Raw genomic sequence first — 26,458 nt, 5'->3', positions numbered from 1 at the left:
TCATGGGGTCATGGTCACTGTGGCCGAAAGAAGAAAAATGGTTTCTCCACAGTAACATTGTTCTATATCCCAGACCTACACCAGAACTTTGTGGATGGCTCACACGTGGGATAAGGAAAAAGCTATCTGATTTTGAGTCATGGTCAAAGAAGAAACTGATTTGGAGACAACTTTAGTTTTGCATCACAGACTTAGACCAAACTTACTGGATGGATTATACTTGGATTATTTAAGAAAACTAACAGGGTTTTGAAATCAAAAGGTAAGAAGTCAGGGTCACTCTAACTGAAAAGAAAAATGGTTTATGCACAGAAGTTTTAGTTCTCAACCATGTACCTTCAATATAGGTGGTGTGTGACTTAGATGTTGGGGTCAAAGGTCGAAGCTGCTGTGGCACAAAGAAAAGAGGTGTTTTTGCATAACAATGTGAGTTAGCAGTCTTATACCTTGACTAAAGTCCATTGATGGCCTGCACTACAGGGATCATAAAGGTATACTGATTCAGAAGTCAAAGATCAAGGTCATTATGGCTCAAAGAAAAATGGCTTTTGCAAATAAAAAGGAAGAACTCATGTATATATGATGTGTTGAAAGAGATATAACCCGTTTGATTCAAAATGCCAACAAGTTGACAGTGTTTGGGGACCCCATGGTGACACTCAGGTTAAATATTTTAGTGCAGTTTTAATATCCTTGATGCTTTTTGTTTTTAAAATTGATTGGGGTGATTGGGTTTGAAAAATAAATGAGAGGGTGTGTAAATATTAGTTTCTTTGGCATGAAATGGTTAATGAATTATTTAATTAGAATGGAATTCCAGTCCAGTAGAGGTTATTCTCACATTCTTATATGTGAAGAAGGATGCTTTTTTTGAGTATTGAATATCTGTGCAAGATTTTTGTATCCTTCAGTAAGTAACTGCTTTCTTTCTTTAATAGATGCAAATATAGTATTTTAAATAATAATCATAGCTGTTAGCATTTTTGCTGTTAGTTTAATTTCAGAATTTAAGAAATATATCCATCTGTTAATTAGTAGATGCTTATGACCCAGAGAGTGTTTAGCTAATTAGAAAATTTTTATAAGCATTATGCACATTCATTCATGCCTTAATTTATTTGCTTACATATAATAAAAATCCATAAAATTTTCTCTATTGATGTTGGATACTTCTATGTCCAAGTTTAAATATTGCAAACTATGCAAGTGCCAAGCATATATTTTCTCTGTTTCTTCAATATTTTCAAGATCAAATCCAAGAAATTCTTCACTTTTGCTCACACGAGTCAAATATCACTCAGAAATGTGCTGTTGTTTCCTATTTTTCATCAATGAAATATGTGGTGTTGAAGAACTCTCAGTTAGTTTATTAACATTTATTATTTAAAGAAAGAACAGTAATGTCATTACTGATATGTTCAATATCATTAGAATCTTGGAAAACCCTTGTTTCTGACAAATCAGAGATGTTTTTTACAGATGACCCATTCACTAAAAGTGGGATTGGCCATTTAGTGAAATATAGGCAGGATTAGTCATTGACTGAAAAAAAAAAACAACCAACCCAGCTCATGAGTATAGGAATTATCATGGCTTAAGCAGTTAACCACTTTTAAGAGTTTATCCCAAACTTTTAGTGAAAACTAAATCATATATGCTTATTATAAATGTTCATTTAAATACTTTATTGTTGGCCATTTTCTTCATATCCCGCTTTTTTAGCACCCCACAAAACATTTTAGGCAGTCTTATAGTAATCTTGCCCTGGTCCATCTCTCTTTCAAAAGTTTGGCTCAGCAAGTTGACTTACTGGGAATTGCCAGATTTTAAAATAATTTGGCTTGCAGCGTTATATTGATGAAACTAAAAAAATGTTTGATCTCCAGCCTGTCATTTTTTAGAAGAGTTATGGCCTCTGATGTCCTGTCTTACTGCCTTTCATTTCCACTGCATTACTTTATCAAGAATTGTTGTATTTCATCCACGTTTGAAATGAAGCTATATATTACTGAGATGAATGAATTTGATGTCACCATTTACAGGAATTATTGTCTGCCCCCTCCCCCCCCCCAACTACTTTGGTTCCACAGCAGTATACTACCAAACATTTTTATAATTGAATTACTTTGATTTTTTGGATTCCATAATGGCATTTACATGAATTATTTCCCCAGGTCATTTGTACTTCCAACCTTGTTTTCTGCATACATGCCAACAAGTATGCCTGTGGTGTAATCATTACACTTTTTTCACCAGATTACATGCTATGCTAGACTGAATATGGATTACACTATTTTGGTACATTAAAAAATAAAAAAACAATAAAGCAATAAAAAGTATAAAAAAATTCATTTTTATTATCATCTCTTTAATTCCACTTGAAAGTTTGAGAATATTCTTAATAAGGTGACTCCTGTGTAAGAATAGCGTAAAGGTATTTTCCTTATTTTCTATTTATAGCAACTGTATATGACCCATTTCCAAGAAAACAGATGGGTTTCTTCAGATGTAAACTTTGCCTCACAGGTTCATTTTATTCATAAACTAGTTAAGTTTTGAACTAGTCTGTACTTTTAAAGAAAATGTGCCAGATGTTAAGTGAAATGCTTTATGGTATGTGTTTTGGATGTTATTTGATGGAAAATGTTAGAGCAGATGGATCTTTTCAAACTTGAAAACATGTCAGATCAGAAGAAAAGGTCAATTTAGCACTGCTTTACAAACTTTAAAAGAAGTATACGAAAGTAATGTCATGCAGTACTCTGATCACCTGACCTCATTGCAGATTTCAAGTTCATGATCATTCAGCGAACATTACACATGTAGACTAGTTAATGAGTGCTCATTACAAATAATTTTTCAGTATATTTTGTGCTTGTATTCTGGTTCTAATCCATATGGATTTTGCCCTTTGTGGCAGGAAAGTTTGACCACCTGCAGTGCTTGGTTAGCAGTAAAACTGTATATTATTCATATTATCTGTAATTCAGGCATTCAACATACAGATAACACTTTTTATGCCCAAATTACACTTTTTTGCCACTTATGATAGAAGTAATTATGATTATACTTCTCAGGGGATTGGCATATATGTTTCTGGAGCATTGAGCTTTACCACTGTCTGTAATATAAAATTTTATTTTATGCTAGGCTTTGAATTACTGGATTTTCTGAGAGAAGTAATCTTGATATTTCACTGGAGTGAAAAACAAATATCATAATTTTTAACTGGCCATCAACTGTCATGGATAACATTATAACCTTGAAACTAAAGGTTATTCTTAGACTCTTATGTAGTCATTCAGCAAATATGGCTGCCTCCTGTCAAAGACAAGTAAAGTTCAAATCCAACAAGGCACAGTTTTATTTTCTTAATGTCATATTTGACTTTGAATTGCATAGAAGAATTATGTCACTGTCTATATTTTCTCTGTAAATAATCACAATACACAGCAAACCAAATGACATCGCTCAAGATCTGTTATACAGTACATCTTGCTAGTCAATACAGTGTACATAAAATAGAAAGAAAACTTGCTTGTTACAAATGAATAAGAGATATATTTCGTCTGGTGGGTGGAAAATTTAAGTATTTTCATGAGTAGATTGTTGAATACACTGAGTTTGTCACCCACTTACAGAAATATATGTTATTCTCTCATTTAAAGCAAATATTCTCCATTTAACTAAATTAGGCATGCAACTTTATATTGGTGAGACCTTAAATAAATTTCAAGTCCAGCTTTCCACAATGCTGGATTTGTGGTCCTAATTTTCCATCATGTTAACTTGGGGTTTCTTTCTGAATAGCCATGACCCCCAATTGTTCCTCATTAAAACTTTTTTGTCCATTGACTCAAGTTGTGACCCAGGATGCACTTTTTCCAACCTTACAGTGATGAACTATTTTTAAAGCATGAAAACGGACAGTAGTATTTCTTTCTCAGCTTAGTGGCTCAATCATTAATTTAGATTTGCAATGAGTGAGTAAAGGGTTTAAATCCTGTCCAGAGCAGTCTTACTCAGAGGTCTTAGCATACCAGTATCTCTTTGCAAATCTCTTAGCTGCCATTGCCTTTGCAGCCTTCCTGCACATCAATCACTTTTCAAATCTCTTAGCTGCCATTGCCTTAATTGACATCCTTCCTGCATACCAATCTCTGTGTTGTCAACTATTCCCGATGTGCTACTGTTGGCAAGGGAATTCGTTTTTATGAATAAACACCATTTTTATTTAAAACTACGAGAATTTTAATTTGAGTAGTAGTTAGAACCATCACAACTGCTCCAGTGGCCTGTTGGTTAGAGTTTCTGCCTCGGATGCAGGAGGTCACGGATTCGAATTCCGGCAGAGTCATACCAAGGAGTTATAAAAATAGTACTAACATTATGCACCCATGCTAGACATTATTTACTTTTTTCTCTGCAGAGAACAAGCAGTATCCAATCTCCAACACATGGTTAATGAATTGGAGTCCAGAAATGAGCAGCTGAGAAAAAGTGTGGACACCTTCAAGGTAACAGTGGATGAAAGGCCACAAAGATCACCAAGGTTGCAAAGAGATTCAATCTCTCCAACACATTCTTCAAGATCTCCAAGTCCACCCAAGTAAGTTGGATTATAAACCTTTATTTTTGACTGTGTCATTTGATGAACCAATCAAAACTAACATCTTGTTCTTGAAACTAGGAGACCATGAATCTCAAATCCAGGCTCATCCTCAAATTCTAATAATATGTACCTTTAATTAGAATCAAGGTAGAATATATGCATTTTTGGAACTGATGTAGTGTTGGATCTCTTCCTTGGCAAAATTCCAAGGTCCAAGGTATATTCAGTTATTGTATAGTGAAATCTGAACTTAATAAGGAGACACCTTTATGTGATGGCAGAATCAAGATCTACTCATCATTATGTAGATTTGATTGGCACCTGTGTTAGGTCATGTTCCATTCTGCTCTGGACTGCTCCGGTGGCATAGTGGTTAGAGCGTCTACCTCGGATGTCGGAGGTCTTGGATTCAAAACCCTGACCAAGTCATACCAAAGACTTATAAAAATGATGCTAACAACTGCCATGCTAGGAGCTTAGCATTAAGAGGTTAGTGTTAGGACGGGTCGGCCTGGTGTCAGGATAATGTGACTGGGTGTTTGCGGCATGATACCCCAGTGCTAGGCATCACTATAAACTGCCACACTTCAGACATCATAGCGGTATGACTACGTTAAAAATCCAAAACACACACACACATTCTGCTATACATGAATTTTTTTTGGAACATATCATTGCTAATGATAACTGTTTAAGAAGGGATGTTTTATCTGAAATGCTAAAAATGATGAAAATAGTGAACCAAGAATTCCAAGGCCACCAGAGCATTCACTTTTGCTGGTGCCTGTAAATTCTCTGTTTTGTCTCAAATCTTGATTTACTCAGATTGCTGATGAAATGGATACCTCATAAAGGACAAAATTTACAAATTGTTTTTCTTAGGTTTACTTCCTTAGCTCCCTGAGTGTAAAAAATAAACTGTTCCATATAGGTTTAAATATAGTTTCTTGACTGTCCATTATAAGCAAGTTTCATTGTATCAGCTTTGGGGATTTGGAGTCTGGATTTAAGGTTTATGCTCAAAAGTTTTTGAAGATAAAAATCCTGGTCTAATATGATAATGTATTTTTTTACTTGGTCATTATTAAAATTTGAACTTTGTTTCTGACTTATGTGCATTTGTATATCATCAGTAACCTTTCTTTAATTTGAACTTTTTGTTATAGCTACATCCCTTCATTATTCCCAATATCCATCAAGTATTTGAAACATCTTATGGGGGAGGGACTTGTTCATTTTTAAGATCAGTAGTTGGATGCATTCTGCTGATAGGGTAGGTGAATACCATAATATAAAAATGGCATGAGTAGATTTTCATGCCATCATGGCAGCTTTTTCAATTTTATTTTACAGATGTTGGACTTGACATTTTTTGGCAAAATCCTTGTAAGCTTGATTAAGTAAAAAAAAAATCACTTAAAGTAGACAAATAAAACTTGGTTTATTTTTTTGCATTAATAATTACATGACATGATTAGAATTTTAGACCATTGTATGAAATTTCCTTTTTAACTTTTTGGATTGATACTTTTTGGGCAAAAACTTGCTTAGCATGATTATATAACACACACTTGAGGTAGAATAATAAAATATGGTAAGCATATTTGTATTTATATATATATATATATATATATATATATATATATATATATATATATATATATATATATATATATCCTAATTAGATTTTCTGACAATTACAGCATTTATACCTTTTTGATAAACATTTGTCAACTTTGACTAATAGTTTTTAGCATAAATCATTTAGTTTTGGAAACAAATTTTAAGATAATTAAATAAAATTTAGATGCCTGTTTGTTGGCCTGCCCTTTTTGGACAAATGTTGGACTTGTCCTAACAATCTGATTTTCAGGAACACCTTAATGACATTAAATGTTCTTGTACATTTATGCTTTTAAGTTTTGTTTTAAAGAAATGGTTATTATGAAGATACTTTTTTCAAATGTAAGAGATATCCTTACAGATGTCTAATAGGCACAAGTTCCAGTTTTGTGACACATGTAATTAGAGATGTTCTTTCTATAATATAAATATATGTCTACCATAGTTTATGTACAATCTTTCTATTCACCATGAAATTTATGTACCATCTTTATTTCTACCATATTGTACCATCTTTATTTCTACCATAAATTCTATGTACCATCTTCCTAATTACCATGACATTTATATACCATTTTTCTATCCAATATGGAGTTTGTATTCCATCTTTCTATCCACCATGAAGTTTATGTACCATCTTTCTATCCACCAGAGTTTGTATACCATCTTCCAATCCACCATGACATTTATGTACCATCTTTATATCTACCATATTGTATCATCTTTATTGATACCATAAATTGTATGTACCAACATTCTATCCACCATGACATCTATGTACCATCATTCTACCCACCATGCCATTTATGTGCCGTCTCTCTATTCACCATGAAGTTGATGTACCATCTTTCTGTCATGTTGCTTTAAAACATGGTCCAGTAAAATGTTTATTGTCCACCATCAGTGGGAGGTATATGTTTTATTGAATAATTGGTTTTCCAGATAGCGGTAAGCTTCCTGGAATAATTAATTGGTTTTCAACATATTGACTGTTAACTTTACACAAAATAAATAATTTATTTTAGGAATAACCCCAGTAGCCCAAGAAACCATAAATTCAAGGAGTTGGAATTACAATCAATGGACTCTCACATTTAGCACTAATTATATCATATGCTAGTACCACCAAAGACCACTATCACTATCACACTCTCCATCATATTTATAATACCATAATACACCACTCTCACTATCACACTGTCTTCATCTCAAGTTTAATACAGAAATTTATTATATATTTGATAACGAGATACTCAAATATGTCAGTGGGATAAAAATAATATCAACACAGTGGTGATACCACTTTTATAGCCACAGTGGCAATGTCACTTGGAACTACTTTCTCTTCCCATTTAGGAAGCATGTCTGCTTTTGAGTTTGTTTTTCATATCTGTATTCCAATACAGTGGAACTCCACTATAACGCAATAATTGGGGTAAAAAAATTGGATCGCGTTAATAGCAGGGTAGCGTTAATGCGGGGTTTTACGGTATTTTACTTCTTTCAGAGAACAACTCATTGGCACATGTATGTGTATTCATGTCTAATGTATATGATGAATAGGGTATCAACACCATTTACTATCATGCCATTGTGGCATGCAGTTCATCCATAATGCATGTAATTCCATTGAAAAATTGCACACAGATTTACAATATTTAATAATTTTGTCACAGATCATTGTGTCTGAATTCAGCATCTAATATATAGCATGAACAGATTATCAACACTGTTTACTTACAATTTGATATCATACCGTCACAGCTTGCAATTAATCCTAAATACATGTATTTCCATTGCAAAAATTGCATACATATTTAAACTATTCAGTAATTTCGTCACAGATCATTATGTGTCTGAATTCAATTGGATAAATAAACAGCAAAATTAGGTTAAGAAAGAAGAAGCACGTGTACGGTTCATTATGTTCCAGGGTCTATAAACGATGTGTGTACAAATTTCATACTCCTAAAATTTTCTCGTATGTTTTTCTGTGTACATGTATCCATTGTAAATTCTCAATAATTAATGCTTGTACGCCTATTCATTTGAATGACTACAGCAAGAATAATTAACAATCAACACATGCTTTCAGCGTGCATACAACTTTTACTTCAGATTTTGTGAATATTGAAAGAAACTTGTGACAATTACTATACTAATCATTGTGCAAGGTGCAGAGAATGACTAGTGTTTGTCAACTTGCTTTTCCATAATGGTAAAATATTTTTATAAAAAATAGGAAATTAATAACGAGTTCATAAGCAAACACCATACACATGTAAAACCCAAGAACTAAGTGCAGTAGGCCTACAATGGTCATGAGTCACTTTTATAAACTTTTTTAAGCTGAACACATGTACAATTTTATACCCTTTCCATTTCCAACTTATAAAGGAGACATTATTTACTGGTCAACTGATTGTGTCTAAAAGCACTGCCAAGCCCAGCAAACATGCTGGCGGCTTTTGTTTTTTGATGTTTATTCAATTGTATGAATCTTTTATTACCCACCACATTGTCTGCAGCTTGGTTGAGTATGCAGTTAAAGAAGAAATACATGTTGGCTATTGTTTGAGCAATGATTGTACACAGAATTAATTAAAGACAATCACAAAGACGACTTACTGGCTTTACTTATGGATCAGTAATAAGTAACATTTCCAATAATGTTAATTTTGGCATAACACTTCAAAAACCTGTTTCAGAAGCTATGCCACGATCATATTATATTAAAATTCATACACGAATTCTGCCTCACAATGATAATAAACGTTTTACACACTATTTCTCGTACTTAAAAAAAATAATTTTACATGAATTTAAAATGTCAGGAACCATCCCACAATCATATTATATTCGAATTCCTATGTGATCTCTACCCCAAATTGATAATAAATTTTTTATACACTATTTTATATACTTTGAACAAAAAATATTTGTTCATGTGCGAATGAATATACGAAATTTGGGGAGCCATGCCACAACAGCATTTTATCCGAATTCACATTATTGCGGGGCTCGTTATGGTGGGGTTGCACTGTATTTAGGCATATTTAATTTTTCTCCTTCTTGTCTCTCTCACTCCTTTCTCTCTCTCTGTCCATCAGGATGAACAAAAATCTTAAAATGATAATATATTAAATTTTAGTTTATGCACAACTTGATGATCTCAAGTTATTTTAGGTACATATTGCTGGTTTTGTAATGGGGTTTGTCTGTTAATGACCATTAAAGGAGGAATTGGTGGTGTAGTAAGATGATGTAATGTTAGATTATAAGGCTTAGTCAGTGGCTAACACTGGGATAGAGGTGTCGTATACCTTGAAACTGTTTGGCAGATGGAATTATGCAGGAGACTATTAGCCTCTTACTTGCTGTCTGTATGGGGCTTTTTCCAGCTGAATTCAAAGAGCCAACCACATTGGATAATCTTACATAACACTGCACCCAATTTGCATACATTTCGTACAAGGTTCTCACTGCAGCTTATGAGCAGCTCATGTGAATTGGAGAGATTGTTCTCTATGGGTGACTGGGCTACTGAGATTGGCATTTCCATCCAAGACTTCGAAAACAGATGTTTTTGGTAGGGCTAGGGTGAGACATAATGGCAGAGAAATTTGCAACAACTTCAATAAGCCCGAAGGATGTCATTTCATGCACTATGGCAACATAATGTACAAAAATGGAGCTTCTAGTTTGCTGGGACACTTGAATTTCGCATGCAGAGTGATCTACCCTGGTTGAGCTTTTGTGTTCTGGGGAAATCAGTGGACCAAGAAAAGAATTATTTTGGTGAACTATGACAATTCTGCAACTGTTGAAATCATTAACAGAGGCTGTTCCAAAATACCTCTTCCAGTGAAATTTGTTTGAAGGCTGATATGGTGTGCTGCCAAAGGACAATTTTTCGTTATTCAGGCTCATCATATACCTGGTAGGGATAACCTTATAGCTGATGCTCTTTCTCAATTTCACAATGAGAAGTTCCGGCACTTGGTGCCCCAAGCAGATCAAACTCCATCTGTGTGCCCCACAGCTTCAGAGTTTATGCTATTTTGATACAACGTGTGCAGGACTTGCGGTGTTTGTTAGTGTCTGATAATACTAGGTCAGTGTATGGAACTGGCTTCCAGTGTTTGCTGAATTTTTTGGCCATGTCATGTGTTCTTGCATGTGCTTAAAATTTGCCCGTACTTTCAGAAAATGTTTTAATTTATTTTGTCAAATACTGTCACACCAGGCTGTGGCGGGAATACTCCACAATTAAGCTGTACCTTGTAGGAATTGGATTCCATTACCTACAGGCTGGGCATAACCCTTTCCAGGAGTCCAACAGGCTGTAGTGTATACTTCATGGGATAAAAAGAAACAACATTTCAAACAGTAAGCCCAGCTTCCTGTTACATACAGGATGGTGGTGCAGTTGTTGGCTATGTTAAGTAAGAGAGTATTTTCACCAGATGTTGATTTGTTGCTGCAGTGCATGTGTCTGATGGCATTTTTTGGATTCTTGCAATGGACCCATTTCGTGCTGGTATCAAGATTTCTTTCTTTCATAAGTCTCGATTGTGTTCTGAAACTAGTATGGAGCAGTATTTGAGCCAGCAGTGGCAAGGTGCTTTGGTAGGAGGTCATGGGGCAAATGTTCCTTTATTTGTGGATTCCATGGGCCGTCCGTTAGTAAGGAACTTTTTCTGTCATACTTGAATCTCCTGCTGGCAGGCATGGGCTATGATGAGCAAACCTTTTCTGGTCATTCATTTCATATTAGAACAGCCATAACTGCAGCTGCAGTTGGTATGGAGGACCATCTAATTAGGACTTTAGGACGATGGTCTTCATCATGTATGTGCTACATCATAGTTTCACCCTAACTGACTTCTTTCTGCCCTGGAACAGTTGTGTACATACATTTAGTATCATGTGTTTTGGACACCAGTCCTTCCAAATGGATTTTCACATTCCAAACTGGCATCCTCTTGGGGGCTCTCATTTGATATATTTTAATATCAAATTCAGTTTGGCATTTTTCCCCAATCGGATACTCATAAGCAATACTAGTAACGTAAAGGTCGTGCTCATTAAATAAATTTCATTTACAGTTTTAAATAGAAAAAGAAAAAAGAAAAATAAGAATATTTTCTTCATGCAGGGATCAGCCTAGCTCTATTCCATGAATCAGTGTCAACCCAGAATACACTCAATGCAGGGATCAGCCTAGCATAGATTTAATTAGGATGTGATCAGCCCAGTATAGATTAGGATGCTGGGATTAGCCTAGCACATAGTCTACTTAAGCTAGGATCAGCCCAGAATACACTTGAATGCTGGGATCAGACTAGCACAGATTTTACTTGAGCTGGGATCAGCCTAGCACAGCTTACAGTAGCTGGGATCAGCTCAGAATGCACTTTAATACAGGATCAGTTAAGATGGGGTCAGCCCATAATACATTAGCATGCTGGGATCAGCCCAGAATGCACTATAATGCTGGGATCAGCCTTAAACACCATTCATCATTGAGCTGGGATCAGCCCAGAATACACAACACTGGGATTAGCCTAGCATATATTTACTTGAAGATGGGATCAGCCCAGAATATACTCAAATGCTGGGATCAGCCCAAAATACACTGTATTGCTGGGATACGCCTAGCACCGATTGGGAATTAGTCTTTTACATTCAGTTTCTAGCCCATGAGTAGCCCCCATAGAGAGCCAAATATTGTTTAAATGTTTTAATTAAGTGTTGATGTTATTTTAGTTATGATTTGATATTATTGAATATTGGTAATAATGAAAAGTGACATGTTTGAGAGAAAGTGAGAGTGAGAGAGATTGAATGCAAATACTCATGTATCCTATATTTCTTACAATGCCTGTATTAATTAAATCTTTTCTCATACAAATCAGTACTATTTTGTTGTGCATAAAGTGTGTCAAGAGATGGCATGCAAGAAATCCAAATAATTAACTTCCAAAAACAAAATGTAACTTTTTTAATTAGTTTTCCACATGTGTCTTGCAAATAATTAACACTTATAATCTTTAAGATCCCTAGAGAAAAAGCTCTTCCTGTGAACAATCTTACAGGTAATTACAATCTTAGGTAATTTAATGGTTTTCATTAATTGATGATATCCTATTGTCAAAGTCTGTTCATTATTATGTGATTAGTGCAAATATACAATACTGCCCATGTATTGTGCATGATGTCATGATTCTCAGATTAGATAGGGATCACATTAAAAGGGATCCTGAAATACGGAATGTTAATGCTAATACAAAAATCAAATTTTCTTTTATTCTTTACAATTACTGGGCAATGGCAGAAGATTGAAATTTGTGTCTGAAAATATACTTGAGTGGTGGGAGCATATAAAAATTAGAATTAAATAATTAATGACAGAAATTAGTAAGAAAATAAATCTAAAATAAATGATAAAAATAGGGTTGGAATCTGAAAAATAGGGTTGAAATCTGAAAAACAGAGTTAGAGCTTTTAATATAAATATTTGAAGAGAATAATCCAAAAATACGGATTATTATGTACAAGATGAAAGCTTATTTTGATTAAAAATGTGGCAAAGTGACTAAAATGTTTTCTGGATCAATTTGGTTCAAGAAATATCAGACTCTTTTATAATACCTTATAAGTGATAAAATATGGATAAAAATTAAATGAAAGAGATAGTACTTGAGTCATTTACTAAAATTTATTGAAATCCGAGGGCTGGGATTAAAATAGGGCTGAGTATTATTAAGCTGAATGAAACTTACTTTAAAAGAAGTTTTGGGTAAAGATGGAATTGTATCAAACTTTTACAGTATTTTTTTGTATCTTATCTTGTGAATTGGAAGAACTGTCCCCAATAACGGTATAAAGCAATTATGTTTCTGCTATGCAAAAGTGGTGAGGATAAAAATATATATCACAGTGGTTACAAGCCAATGTTATATACTTTTGCAAATGTACTACAAAATGGTATACTGATAATAAAAAAAATAGCAGGGAGGCCAAAGCTTTCTCTGTAAAATATCACATACCAATTAAAACGAGTTTTTCCTGGGCAGAAATGTATCAGACATAAAGATGCTGTTGAGCACACAGACAGGAGAAATGAACCATTTTATCTACAGATTACAAAAGAGCTTTTGACTGTATCATGTAGAGCTGGATTCAGAAATGCCTTCAATATTTTAGAATCGGAGACTGATTTTAAAAGAGTTAATATGTTTTATAGAATTGACACAAACAAATATTCTCACAAATGGATTAATGACCAATTTCTTTTTCAAACCCATCGAAGTTGTCAGCTTAATCTCCTGTTGTTTAAAATTCAACCATTAGCACACGTTATTTTGGATGAATTCAAATATTAAAGGCTTACATCTTCTCTCCGATAAGGAATTAAGATAAATGTTACGTGGTGGGTTATCTAGAGGGTGATTGACCCCAGTGTTATTGCCCAGCTCGATTAAACAATAAAATAAAATGTGAAATTAATGGATGGAATAACAGAATAGAACAACATGAGCCTTCATATACAAAGTATAATAATTTAATCAATTCAATATACAAAATGAAATTGAACATGGTATTTGAATGATACACTTTCTTAGAAATAATTATGTTTATAATAATGCAATTAGTCGTTTTGTTTATATGAATAAGACAAATTTCATCATGAAATTGAGTGAGCGATTGCCCAGTATGCCTGCATAACCTGGTTGCTTGCTGGTCACCCCAAATTCAGCAGTGGTGGCAGGTTAGGGTTGATGTATTCCTCTCTCTCTCTGTCCTTTTGGGTCATCAGCAGTAACTTTTCTCCTCTTTTTGCCCCCGTATGGGTATGTATATCTCAAGCTATTTCCCTTTGTTCTTTCTAAGTATCAATCACTTCTATGTAGCCAATTCTCACCACCAAAAATTAACACACACCCATTGAGGGTAGACTAATTCTCAATTCCACCCTTGTTAATTATAAACTGATTCCTGTTAGTTTCACCTTGCCTTTCTAATAGTCTGTCCAACTGATTCTAATCAAAAATGAATTATACCCCAAACCAGGGATGTTTTAAAGCCATTGCAGTTTAGCAGTTTAATTTGGTATCTTGCCCATTAGTCAATTTTAGTTTGAATTCACATGGCAAAATATGCTGGGAGAACTGTCTACAAAATTCACACTGTTACAATAATGTATATGCTGTCTTGTAATTGGAATCCAACTGTAAACAACAAACTCTGATAAACCATTGCATAATGTGCCAGCCAATCAGGGTCTGTTTTGTTTGTTTTACTCCTTACTCCTAGCAAACTGCATAATGTGATGGGTCTGTGCAGTTTGCAGTTGGACTCAAATGATAAGTGAGTATATATGGTAAATGCTTTTGCCAATGACAATCAGTTATTTATCTCTGCCACAATTATTCTTGAATCTTTCAGAAGAATATACAAGTTTGAAAAAGCTGCTGGAGTGAAATTTAACATTCATAGAATGGTTGAATTGTATATTGGGAATGAACAGAACCATCATATATTTTTCAACATATGCTTTTCTGAATAAAGTAACTTGTATTTCTTCTTTGATATGCATTGATTTACGATGGTAACGGCCAATGATGCTCCTAGTTTTGTACCCTGTAATATTACCCCAACCCCTCTTATTTTTGGAATGCATCATTTTCTTAAGCAAACTGACTTGGTTGGTTATTCAAGATATGTTCATAGCATGAGGATGGTTTGTGAACCACAACTATCATGCTATAATGGGGTTTCACTGTCCATTGCTACAGTGTTGACATTTTTAATTTGCAACAGTTTGTCATGCAGGGTTTAGATGTTGCAGCACAATCTAGGCATGCATGGGTGTAAAGATGTACACTGATACACTTTAGGCATATTTTGCAACAGTGTATCATGCATGTGTTAGCTTTCATACTACAGTTTAGGCATACATGGGTGTAAAGATGTACACTGATACACTTTAGGCATATTTTGCAACAGTGTATCATGCAGTGTTAGCTTTCATACCACAGTTTAGGCATACATGGGTGTAAAGATGTACACTGATACACTTTAGGCATATTTTGCAACAGTGTATCATGCAGTGTTAGCTTTCATACCACAGTTTAGGCATACATGGGTGTAAAGATGTACACTGATACACTTTAGGTATAGTTTGGAACAGTTTAGCACGCAGTGTTAGCTCTCATACCACAATCTAAGCATGTGTGGACATAAAGTACACTGATACACTGTAGGCATAGCTTGCAATAGTTTATCATGCAGGGTTATCTTTCATAACACTATCTAAGCATATATGGTATAGAGCAATTTTATACTCTGTAGGCATAGTTTTGGAACACTTTGTAGGATTACCTTTCTTAGTACAATCTAGGTATATATATGTGAATAAAGTTCTTCTAGCATGGTTCTGCGAAATCCTCCTTTATAATAATAGGAACAATCTGATTAAACTCAGAATGTTATGGTCCAGTGTAAAGAGCTGACAGGCACCAAGAAGAGATCATGTTCTGTTAACCATTTTGGTTCACCAATGAAATCAGAACTTTAAAATTTCTTAAAGTGGAACACATCATTTAAAACATATCATTACTAATGATATTTTCCCTAACATTAATTTGCAATGTTTTATCAGACAGGTTACTAAAAATAAGTGGACTCGAAATTCTGAAGGTCAACAGAACATGAACATTTTTTTATCAGTTTCTGGCAGATCTCCATATAGGACTCGAATCAAATTGATAATAGGAGTTCTTCAAATCTCAATACAGCTGTTAACTATGGAGGCATACACTTGATAATTACTGGTGGGGGGGGGGGATGGGGGTGGTTAAAGCTTAGTTTTAACTTCCAATGTGTCTAATTAGATTATGTGTTTTCTGTCAGTCTGGAGGACTTTATTTGAAAGTACAATGTTTGTGAAATGATTTTTAGTTCAAGAAGAGAGATACACTATATAAAACATGATTTACACATAAGCAGTATATGTTATTTTCTCATTTTTGTTTGTGAATGAAAATTGGTGAAATGAAAGATAAATAATGTTATAGGTCTCTGAACTGCAACTTTTGGACTCAAATATCCAATATTTATTATATAAAGTGGACCAATAAGCATAACAGGTTAAAATATTTCCTCATCTAGTTCCATATACGTTGCTCAAATTGGATGAAAGATCTTCAACAGTAGTCACATATGGTATAAAAAAAAAAGGAATTCATCAAATCTTATTACAGTTTGTTGCAAATGAAAGTTTCAACATTCAGCAAAGTTTTAATGAACTAAAATGTCTGTAGAAAATGAATTGTCACAAAATGGTTTACCCTTCACAGAATTAATTTCCTGAAAATTAAGTCACTGACTTTGAAGGACAAATGTGCATAGTGTGCACTTGTTAGTCCATTTAGAGGGTGAATTGTCACCTTTGACCTTGTGAGACATCCAAGATTTTAAAAATGTCATCATTCTATTCCAGTTAAATGTCTTCTTTGGTTGGGAAACATGTACAGTGTCACTTTCAGCCATCCACAACTTGGTTCCCATGGTCATGGAAAATCCAGGAAAAATTTGTTTTAGAAAATAGTTGAAAGGAAAATCCCCAAACAATAAATATTTTTACTTTATTTTCTTGTCATTCTTTGGTGACGAAGTGGGTAGATCAGACAGCTGTAATTGGAGGAAGAGGTTGATTATGTAGTTACCTTTCCTATCATTTTGAGCAATATTGTCATTATTTCCTGTGTATACACCAGCTTTCTGGCCTTTTCATCAAAAATATTGAAGAAAATTTAATCAGCAAAAATCAGAAATTGGTATTGGTGAAGTCTGATAGAAACAAAAGCCCAACAGTTTCTTTGTATGAACCCTGCATCCAGTTCCACTGCTGAATCTTCATCTTTGCATATAATTGATTAGGCATGCTTCAGTCTATCAACATTTCTTGGGATATAAATTATTGACGAACGTTCCCCAGATCTGAGTGTAAATCATTTGAAGGGTCGGACAATGATACAATAAAATTACCATAATTACCATTTACCACAATTGCCAACTTTGTTCATTTACATAAATTTGATCCAGTTCTTTAGTTTATTTTTAATTTAAAATTACAGGTATTTCTCTTAAAACAGAACATGAAAGAATCACAAAAACCCAGTTAATAAGCCACCAATTATCCATTTGATAAAATAGATTGGCCACCAGTTATTACTTTGATGTAAAAATATCAGCCCAGTGTAAAGTGGTTATTTTTTTTAATAGTGAATTGTCAGTATGAAATAATTGTTTTTAACAGAACAGTGGTTTCCACAAAATCATATTGAATTCAGTGATACAGACCTTTTCCATTCGCTGCTCATTCATTTAGATTGGACCTTTTTGTTCATCATATTATTTTCTTAGGTACTAGGCCCAGTTTTATCATCTGCCTATATGCACAAGGTCTTAAAACCATGAATTTGTAACACTTTATTAATATCATTCTTTATGTCATCACTTCATCTCATTAATTATCCAATCATTGATTGGATTTCATCAACTACAATCCTTTCATCTTCATACTAACCAGATATATGATACATTTCGTTTTAATTTAAATGCAAATGAAATAAAAATGTTAAATTATATGCTTTATGTTTAGATATCGAACTCAAACATATTAAGGTCCTTTAAGAGCATTTTGACTTTTTGATTATAGGAGAACATCCATTTTGAAAGGTTCCCGCATTCCAACAAGGTGGCAGATGCTTGAATTGTTCTAGTTTTTGTTTTTTGTTTGTTTCTAGTGACATTTGGGTGGCTTGGCTTTTCTTTGGCACATTGTAGAAATCATAGTTTTGAGAAAATCACATCTTTCTAGCTTTGTTATAATTGAAAAAAAGCATAGCTGTAGATTTTTCTAGTTTTATGGGACACTTGTACTCAAGTTAATTTTCTTTTTAATATGAAAGTCAGAATGTTATGTTCAGACTGACAATGATCATATTTATTGATAAGAAAGAATTACATGTAATAATGTTTCTTGCTTGTTCGTATCAGAAAATATCAGAATTGTAAAATATAAATTGCTTTTTGTCTGGAGTTAATTTCACTGAAATACGTTAGTAACATGTATACTCACTTATAAGTTTTGTCAAACTGAAAACTACACACTCATATTTACTATTGCATTATGTACTGGCAGATCTGGGTCTATTCATTTTCTCATTAGTTATAGACCCAATATGCCAGTACATTATGCAGTGGCAGATCAAGGTCTGTGTTGTTTGCAGGTTGACTCAGTTTATGCACAACTATTTATGGTACATTTGTTCAATGTTTGAGAATGAAATTGTTTTTGCACATTACTGTCACCTTGAGTTGTGCAAAATGCAGTGTATGTGTAGATGTAGTGACTAACGTGCACACCATATATTGTGCAGGTAGCATTGTTTCTTGCCATAGATGTACATGTCCTATACTTAAGTCTGTGTTTGATGGTTGAGCCTCCATTTAGCAGATGGTGAGACATGGGTACCACTCATTCCAGCAGCAACTTTATCAACATCATCAATGCAAAGATCCACTTTTAAAATTTTATAAATTGGATGTTGTATGTACAGTTGTACCTCACTATGGTGTTGTTCATAGGAGCCAGTGTTACAAGTTTGCAGTGATACAGATGAGGTTGCCTTATTGTACTGGGTTTATTACATGTCAACATGTAATTCTAATAAGTATAATTTGATATATGTATGGCACCTATGATATTTCAGGAATTGTGTTAAAGTGAGGTGCATTATAGTGAGAGATAACTATTACAGTATGCAATGGGATTCATGATAGCATTAGTTCACAAGTGAGACCCTATGTTCTGTAACACAGCGTGCATTTCACAGTAGTGATTTGTTGTCCATTGTACGATATGGTCACATGTACATAAACATATGTATGGTAATTTTAGTTGTGATACATCATCATTCTGATTATTTATTTTTCAATTTCAGTTAATTAAATTTTGAAGATTTTCATGACCTTGTTTTTGTCTGGAAAAATTGTAAATGGCTAATGAATTGGAAGCATTAATTTTTCACAGTCATAGAGATAAGCATCTCAAGCCACATGTAGCAGATTAGTGTTAGAATGAATCATGTGAATGCTGAGTAGACGGCCATGTTGATAATGTTCCACTTTTATTTCCTGGCAGTTCATCAGACATACTAAGACTGTTAATATAGAAAGAGCTTGTATATATTTCTAGTGTGTTATTTGCATGTTCATTGTGATAATGTACCATATATACATGCTTATAAGTTGACTGCACAGATCTGCCATTACATAATGTGCAAGTGGATCTGGGTTTGTGCAGTTTCTTGGGAGTATTGTGTAGATCATCCAACAGTGACCCTGATCTGCTGGCACATGTGATGGCAGATCAGGTTTATGTTACTTGCAGTTTTTCTTACAATGAAGTATATAGAGTACATAGGTTATGGATACAAACCAGTCTTATTTTGCTGTTCAAAAGAACATTATACATGGGGTGGTGGTTGATAATAGTTGATTGCAAAATCAAGTTAGATTCAGAACATATTTTTGTAAATTGTGAAATCTGACTATTAGAAATGGTTTTTATATACATTTCTTGATTGATGCTTTTTTTTCAGTAGATTTTTATTGTTGCTATATATCAGCTTTCTCTTAGTACATGCTAGTTTGTGTGTCATACCAAAAAATGAACATCAGTTGTAGTAATGACATTTAAATTTTTAACTCAGCTGCCATGGTTTAAATCCTGGAACAGGAGAGGAAGAGTGCACTAAACTTAAATTAATGTAATGTTTGCCCCAGATATCAATTTGTAATTTTGGCATTGAAAGATCCTTTGGGTATCAAATACTTTTTCAGCATCCCATGGTGTACATAATTTAACATTTAGTGCTGAATAATATTCTTTTAAATGAAATAATAATATAGAAGATAATTTTTGCTGATGCTGATAAAGTCCCCATTTGAAGGAATGGACTCCAGTGTGTAGTTGTGCATTCTCACACATGTCCTCATTTTACAGTTCACACACAAAGACACAGAGAGGTTTTTTTTATAGCTTTGATACCTAATGCCCATTCATTGTTTTTCTTTAATCTTAAAATGTTAAACATAAAATGTTTTTTCTTCTTCTTTATTTAAATAATAACTCGTGTTGGAAGTTATGAATGTTTGAAAAACTTATTCATAGTAGCAGCTTTTGTTGGACTTGGATTGAATATTGGACTTGAGACTGTGTTTTGAAGTAATCTGTGGACTTGAGACTGTGTTTTGAAGCAATCCATGGACTTGAGACTGTGTTATTAAGTAATCTCTGGACTCGAGACTGTGTTTTGAAGTAGTCTGTGGACTTGAGACTGTGTTTTGACGTAATGTATGGACTTGAGTCTGTGTTTTGAAGTAATCTATGGACTTGAGACCATGTTTTGAAGTAATCTGTGGACTTGAGACTTTGTTTTGCATTAAACTGTGAGTCAGTAAATTACAGTTTATTTATACTCAACTGATCAAGGTTCATACCAGCTATAAGTAACTTTAATGTCACTTGTAAGTGAAATGTATGTGAAGCATGTATTATATTAAAAACCTGTCTTAACAGACCACTGCTGTATGAGACCACCTGTCTTGAGAGACCACATTCTCAGTGCACAAATTTATTGATTATATAGCATTGTGACCTGTTATGAGAGACCACCTTTGTTGAGAGACCATGTTTTTGGCAAAAGAGGTGGTCTTTCAAGACAGGTTTTACTGTAATAATTTTCCCCTATGTTATGCTTACATAGGCTGATATTTCACTTCATTACAAAGGCAAAGTATACGTGACTAATATGCAAGACCAAAGTTCCCTGTAAGCCAAGCATACATCAATTAGAAGTCAGTAAAAGGGTATCTTTTACCCAGACATTTTACTAGCCATGCCCATAAATGTTTCTAACAGTTGAGATTTCCAATTTATTTTAGGAGAGCATCATCATTGAAGATATCTATGATTCCAAGGTTAAATTTACCACACCGTTTGTGAGTTGGGTTATGGTTTTATTCAGTGTTTTCAGCACAGTGAATCACAATTTGAAATGTTTCATTAAATGTTGATCACATTTTTAAACCTTATTAATATATGTATCACATCTTCGTTTTTAAAGCCCTTTGTTCAGTGTTTACTTTCTTTTCAAGTCTGGATTGTGTTTATTCACTGCTATTTATAATGAAGTACAAGTTTTGAATGCTGGACCATGATTGTATTAGGGCATGTAATGTTAACCTTGTTCACCCATTTGTATACCCATCCATCCATCCAGTCATAAGATTTGTGTATCAGTCTGTTTCAGGTACTGTGGTGGTAGATCATGAACACATTTCTAGCTATAATGTGCTCTCATAAATTGGAATCTTTTAATAAAATTTGCATATTCTTCCACATTTCTCAAATATAGATAAAATTAAAACCATTAAAGCAGTAATTCTTCTTCAAGGCCTTGATTTCGAATCAGTTTTATCTTTAGCAGTTCACTTCAGCATTATTATCTGCAATATGAGCTGTCTTCCATTGCTTACAACATTAACACACAAATATACTGCAGAAGGTTGAAGAATTTATTGAGTATTTTGTTTGTCACCTCTGTGGCCAACTTTTTGTTTCTTCCAAATATACCCAGGATTATTGCCATGAAAAATTCAGCCAGTATTTCAGTAACTGGTTTGACTTGGTGTCATTTGATAATTTTAATCCCGTTTTACCCTAATTTGGAAATGTTTTCATTCTCTTGAAATATGATTGGATCTGCAGTTTTATTGGGTTGCATCGTATCATAATTTGTTTGTCATATTCAGTATGTTTATGTAAAACTTCCTAATGTCCTGAAAGTGTTATTACCATTTCCATCCTCATACAAATGTATACATATCATTGTGTGTGAAATCCACTAATTTGTTCTCTGGTACAGCACTGTTTTTAAAAAAAAAAATTATTTTGTAAATATTTGGGGCACCAGTGTCATGTCATGATCAGATCATGTATTGTTATCATTTTGAGATCAGAGTGCATATCAAACGTCATTCTGAGATCAGAATGTGTGTAATACATATCATCATTTTGAGATCAGAGTGAATAATAGATGTCATCATTTTTAGATACCAAGGCTATACCTGCAACTTAAATTGAATTCTGTCAATAAAATTATTTTTATGAGGAATTTGTATGAACTTATATGACACAAGTCCATATGGGTGAGGGAATATTATTTTTGTTTTTGTTTTGCTGTTAAAATTTTAAATTATGCATCCTTTTCATTCGTGGATGTGTGATACATGCACAAAACTACAAACAAGTTTTGTATGAGCCCAGGTGGGAAGAACAAGTTTTGTCTGTGGTACAAGAACAAGTTTGGTCTATGGTACAAGAATAAGTTTGGTCTATGGTACAAGAACAAGATTGGTCTATGGTACAAGAACATGTTTGGTCTATGGTACAAGACCATGTTTGATGTATGGTTCAAGGAAAAATTGAGATGGTCAGGCATAGGTGTTTTCCTTGAGGCATTCTTGTATCCAATGAGTTCTTTCCCCAACTCAAAACAAAACATGTTTGTTTATTTATTACATGGCCTCTTTTGGCACCCCACACATAATCTAAAGTCTACATTACAAATAAAATGAATTGCATACAACCTTCAGTTTGATGATTCTAATAAAATACCTGTAAGACAAAGAAAAACTTGTTTCCACTACATCGTCATTCCATCCTTGTGTACATATACATGTTCTTAAAATAATTTCTCTGTTAAAAAATTAATAAAAATGTCTTAAATTGCACAGAATGGCTTTAATACACTTAAGCATAATTATTAACTAAATTTCAGAGAAAAAGAAATCAAATATTTGTAGATCATAATAAGTTCGAGACTACCAGTATGTGTATTTGTATGATAGAGAAATTCTTGTTGTGATGACAATGTTCACATCAATCATCAAATTAAAAATGTAAAGAGTCAGTAAAAAATATACAGACAGGGACATAGTGTAAATTAGTGTCAATGTTTATATTGATTTTTGATGTTGCAAAGATGGCATTTGATTGTTGCATTCAGAGTATTCAAAACTCATGGAAAGTGAAAAGTATCGGCAACTTGCTACAATTTTCATTCAGAATGATTGAGCATGATAGCATTGCCATGGATGTGTTGGCTTTATTTAGTGGTGGTTTGATGTTGAACCAAGTCAGGATTGCAGTCAGAGGCTTGAATGATGGATGTTTTTTCAGTATTCATTTTAAAAAAATTTAATGGTATTATTACATTTGTATTCCCTTTTACGCGCATTCTTAATCTTTTTTTGTATTGAGTAAAATGTCTTTTTATTTTTATTTTTCAGGAGAAGTGATGAGCAGACAACATCAGGTACAGTGTTCAGAAATAAAAAAGGATTTTCAGGATTTTTACTCCCCAATTTTTCCTGTTTCTAAAAACCTGAATATCTTTATCCTAAATCATAAATGGTTTATTAATTTATCACATTTTCCAGAGTTTGAGTTTCATTATTTATACCATAACTTTAGTAATTGATTTCTTTGTGGCATGTTTATACTACTGATTTGTTTAATGACTCCTTATTGTATTCATTCATGTATCTCATAATTTCTTTTATTCCAGTTTTCATTTTTATTAATAATTGAACTGAATTGTCACTTTTTACATAGTTTTCTTACATAATAACATCTTAGTTCATGCTACCCTGCAAAATTATCAAATATTTCATGTGTTGAAAGTAACATTTCATAATGAAAACTAAAATCTAATTTCTGTTTGTGTGTACAGAACTTGCATGCTGTGTGTTTTATTTGTACGTACTTTTTTCTTCAAATATTGTTTTGTAGTTTCAAATGATCTGTCTTATGTATAATAAATATTCAGCTTTGCTCATGTACATTGTATAATATTCATTTTTTTTCTTACATATCATAAACAAAATTCGTTTGAGTTCTTCAGTTTATGTAAAAACCCTCTGTAGAAAATAAAGAGCTGACAAAGAAGTGTCAGTACAGTTTTGTATTTTTTCTGCCATTTGATTTAAATAAAGCCATGATTATATTAAATTTGTAAAAGCTTCTATCAATTTGGTATATATACATAAAGTTCAGTTTAATTGTTAAAATATGTTTATATTCTCTATCCATTAGCAAAAATACTAATCATTCACTGTAATTGTATGTTTGTAGTGGTTTTGGCACTAACACATCGCACATTGGTGACTGGTACACATGGCCAGTTCAACAAATTACTGAAAATTTTGCAATATATGACTATGTCTGTGATTAATTATTTCTGCTTCCTGCTGGAATCCACCAAAAAGTATTACATCAAATGTCCCATCACAAGTTTCTTAGCTTATTTAGCAGGATGATTAGATGATTTCTATTGATTTTCTCCCAAAATATTTTCTGATTTCATAGAAGAGGATGACAAGTCACAAGAGGATGGATCTAAGGTAAGAAAAACAAGGAATCTGAAATATAACAGACTAAAAATACAATATACAGTTTCACTACAAATTGAATTGGAAAGTAGCAGTATCATATTACAGAATCTGTTATCTTTCTACTCTTGAATGCCCAGTCAATTATAGCTAGCTTGACATATTCCATTTTGTGATATGTATTCTTGAATGACCAGTCTTTTGTCATTATTTTGATGCACTGTTTTGTTACGTCACCTGTACTCAGCATTGGAATTTCACACATTGCTTCAGGACATACTTTTTCTGTTTAAACACTCCTTTCTTTTTAGGTATTTGTTATGTATCTACCTATGCATCTACTTGATCTTGTGAAAAAAAGAATGGCAAAGGTTTAAATTATGATTCTATTAGAGCCAGACTGGTCAACATGTTTGCACTGGTTAATTCATTAAGATTGAGCTTTTAACTGTAACCATACAATTCATCATTGATAGTAAATGTATTGAGTACAACCTGGCATCATTTGTACTAGTAAAAACAGTCATTACATGGTCCTAGAACAAACGCTACATTCAGATTGGGAAGAAAAAAAATCAACTAAAATGGCAGGGAAAGGATACATTTTGCTGGTATTAGAATTGTCAAGTTATTTTTGAATTGATAAGTGTAATTTTTTGAAGAATAATCTACAGCTCAGCCGAAAGCAAAATCGTAGGAGTTATTGATGGTGTGTGATTTGGAAGGGTTATTTGGCTGACTGTCATCTGGATCTTACTGGGATGTTGGTTCCTTTCATGTATTGTAATCGGCTGATACAGTCCAACTGGTGCATATAAAGAGCTAGGGTCTTTATGCCAAAGGCCCATTAAATTCTCATCAGTTGTCTAAATAAATCCACCTTAGCCATTGAGTAAACACTGAATTAGGTTTGCATGGAAATGCTGTCGGGCATCATCTTGACAGTCAGTTTGCTCTTTTTCACATTTGAATAGAAGTGGGTATATCATATTTATGTTTATTACAGGGACAATGAATTAAAACGTAAAATTAAAGCACGAATTTCACTTGACAAGATTTGGTATTTATTGCTTACAGGGTTGTCACATATATGCATTTCCCAAAATTTTCATTTGATACAATATTTTCTCAGATATTGTGGATAAAGAAAATAGTTTCATTAAAAAAAATCCTGTAAACTGTATTTTTTTGCCTTAAAATTTTTGAATTTTGGAATGTCTTTTGCAAAGTTTTTCACATCAGCTGCCATTCTCAGCAATGAAAACAAGTGATCATCGGCACGATTTCATGTGCCTATTTTATTACACCTCTCCCTTTGATAACTTGTGCACATCGGGGTTAAAAAACATAGACCGCTGTATAAGTGAGGTTGCAAGTTACCGAGGGACCTCCAAAAAAATCTGCTAGACATCCAAAGAACCGCAAGGTTTGGGGGTGGGGGGAACTGGGCTGTTTAATGAATGAATCCTAGTTTTATAATTAATGTTAAAAAAGGATCCATATCAAGGAAAATCAGATTCAGGTCATGAGAAAAGCGAAATTCTGATTTAAAACAGCAAGAAAAAAATCTTGTTAGAGAGCAGTTAAATCCAATTGAAGTTAAACAAAACTACAACAACAACAACAAAAATTTTAAAAAGAAACATAACAAGGAAAGATGTGGAAAGAAGTTATTGTTCCCAAAACAAGCAA

At 33.5% G+C, this 26,458-nt stretch overlaps 1 protein-coding gene across 21 annotated transcripts in view; it reads left to right on the top strand.

Moving 5' to 3' along the window:
* LOC149801452 (uncharacterized) overlaps positions 1-26,458 on the top strand; it is a 227,224-nt gene that overhangs the window by 160,862 nt on the left and 39,904 nt on the right. For 18 of the 21 annotated variants that reach the window (XM_089955585.1, XM_089955607.1, XM_089955584.1 and 15 more), the window contains 4 exons: positions 4,430-4,609; positions 17,964-18,002; positions 23,666-23,691; positions 24,744-24,778. In XM_089955585.1, the coding sequence (XP_089811711.1) occupies positions 4,430-4,609; positions 17,964-18,002; positions 23,666-23,691; positions 24,744-24,778 (280 nt within the window). The remainder of the gene's footprint in view (positions 1-4,429; positions 4,610-17,963; positions 18,003-23,665; positions 23,692-24,743; positions 24,779-26,458) is intronic. The other 3 variants (XM_089955600.1, XM_089955586.1, XM_089955602.1) reach the window with 3 other exon arrangements.

This window comes from Sinohyriopsis cumingii, chromosome 4 (genome assembly GCF_028554795.1).
Source record: "Sinohyriopsis cumingii isolate HCF-2022 chromosome 4, ASM2855479v2, whole genome shotgun sequence".
Lineage (NCBI taxonomy): Eukaryota > Metazoa > Mollusca > Bivalvia > Unionida > Unionidae > Sinohyriopsis > Sinohyriopsis cumingii.
The sequence above is the reverse complement of the archived record's forward strand: the minus strand, read 5'-3'. Positions and strand labels throughout refer to the sequence as shown.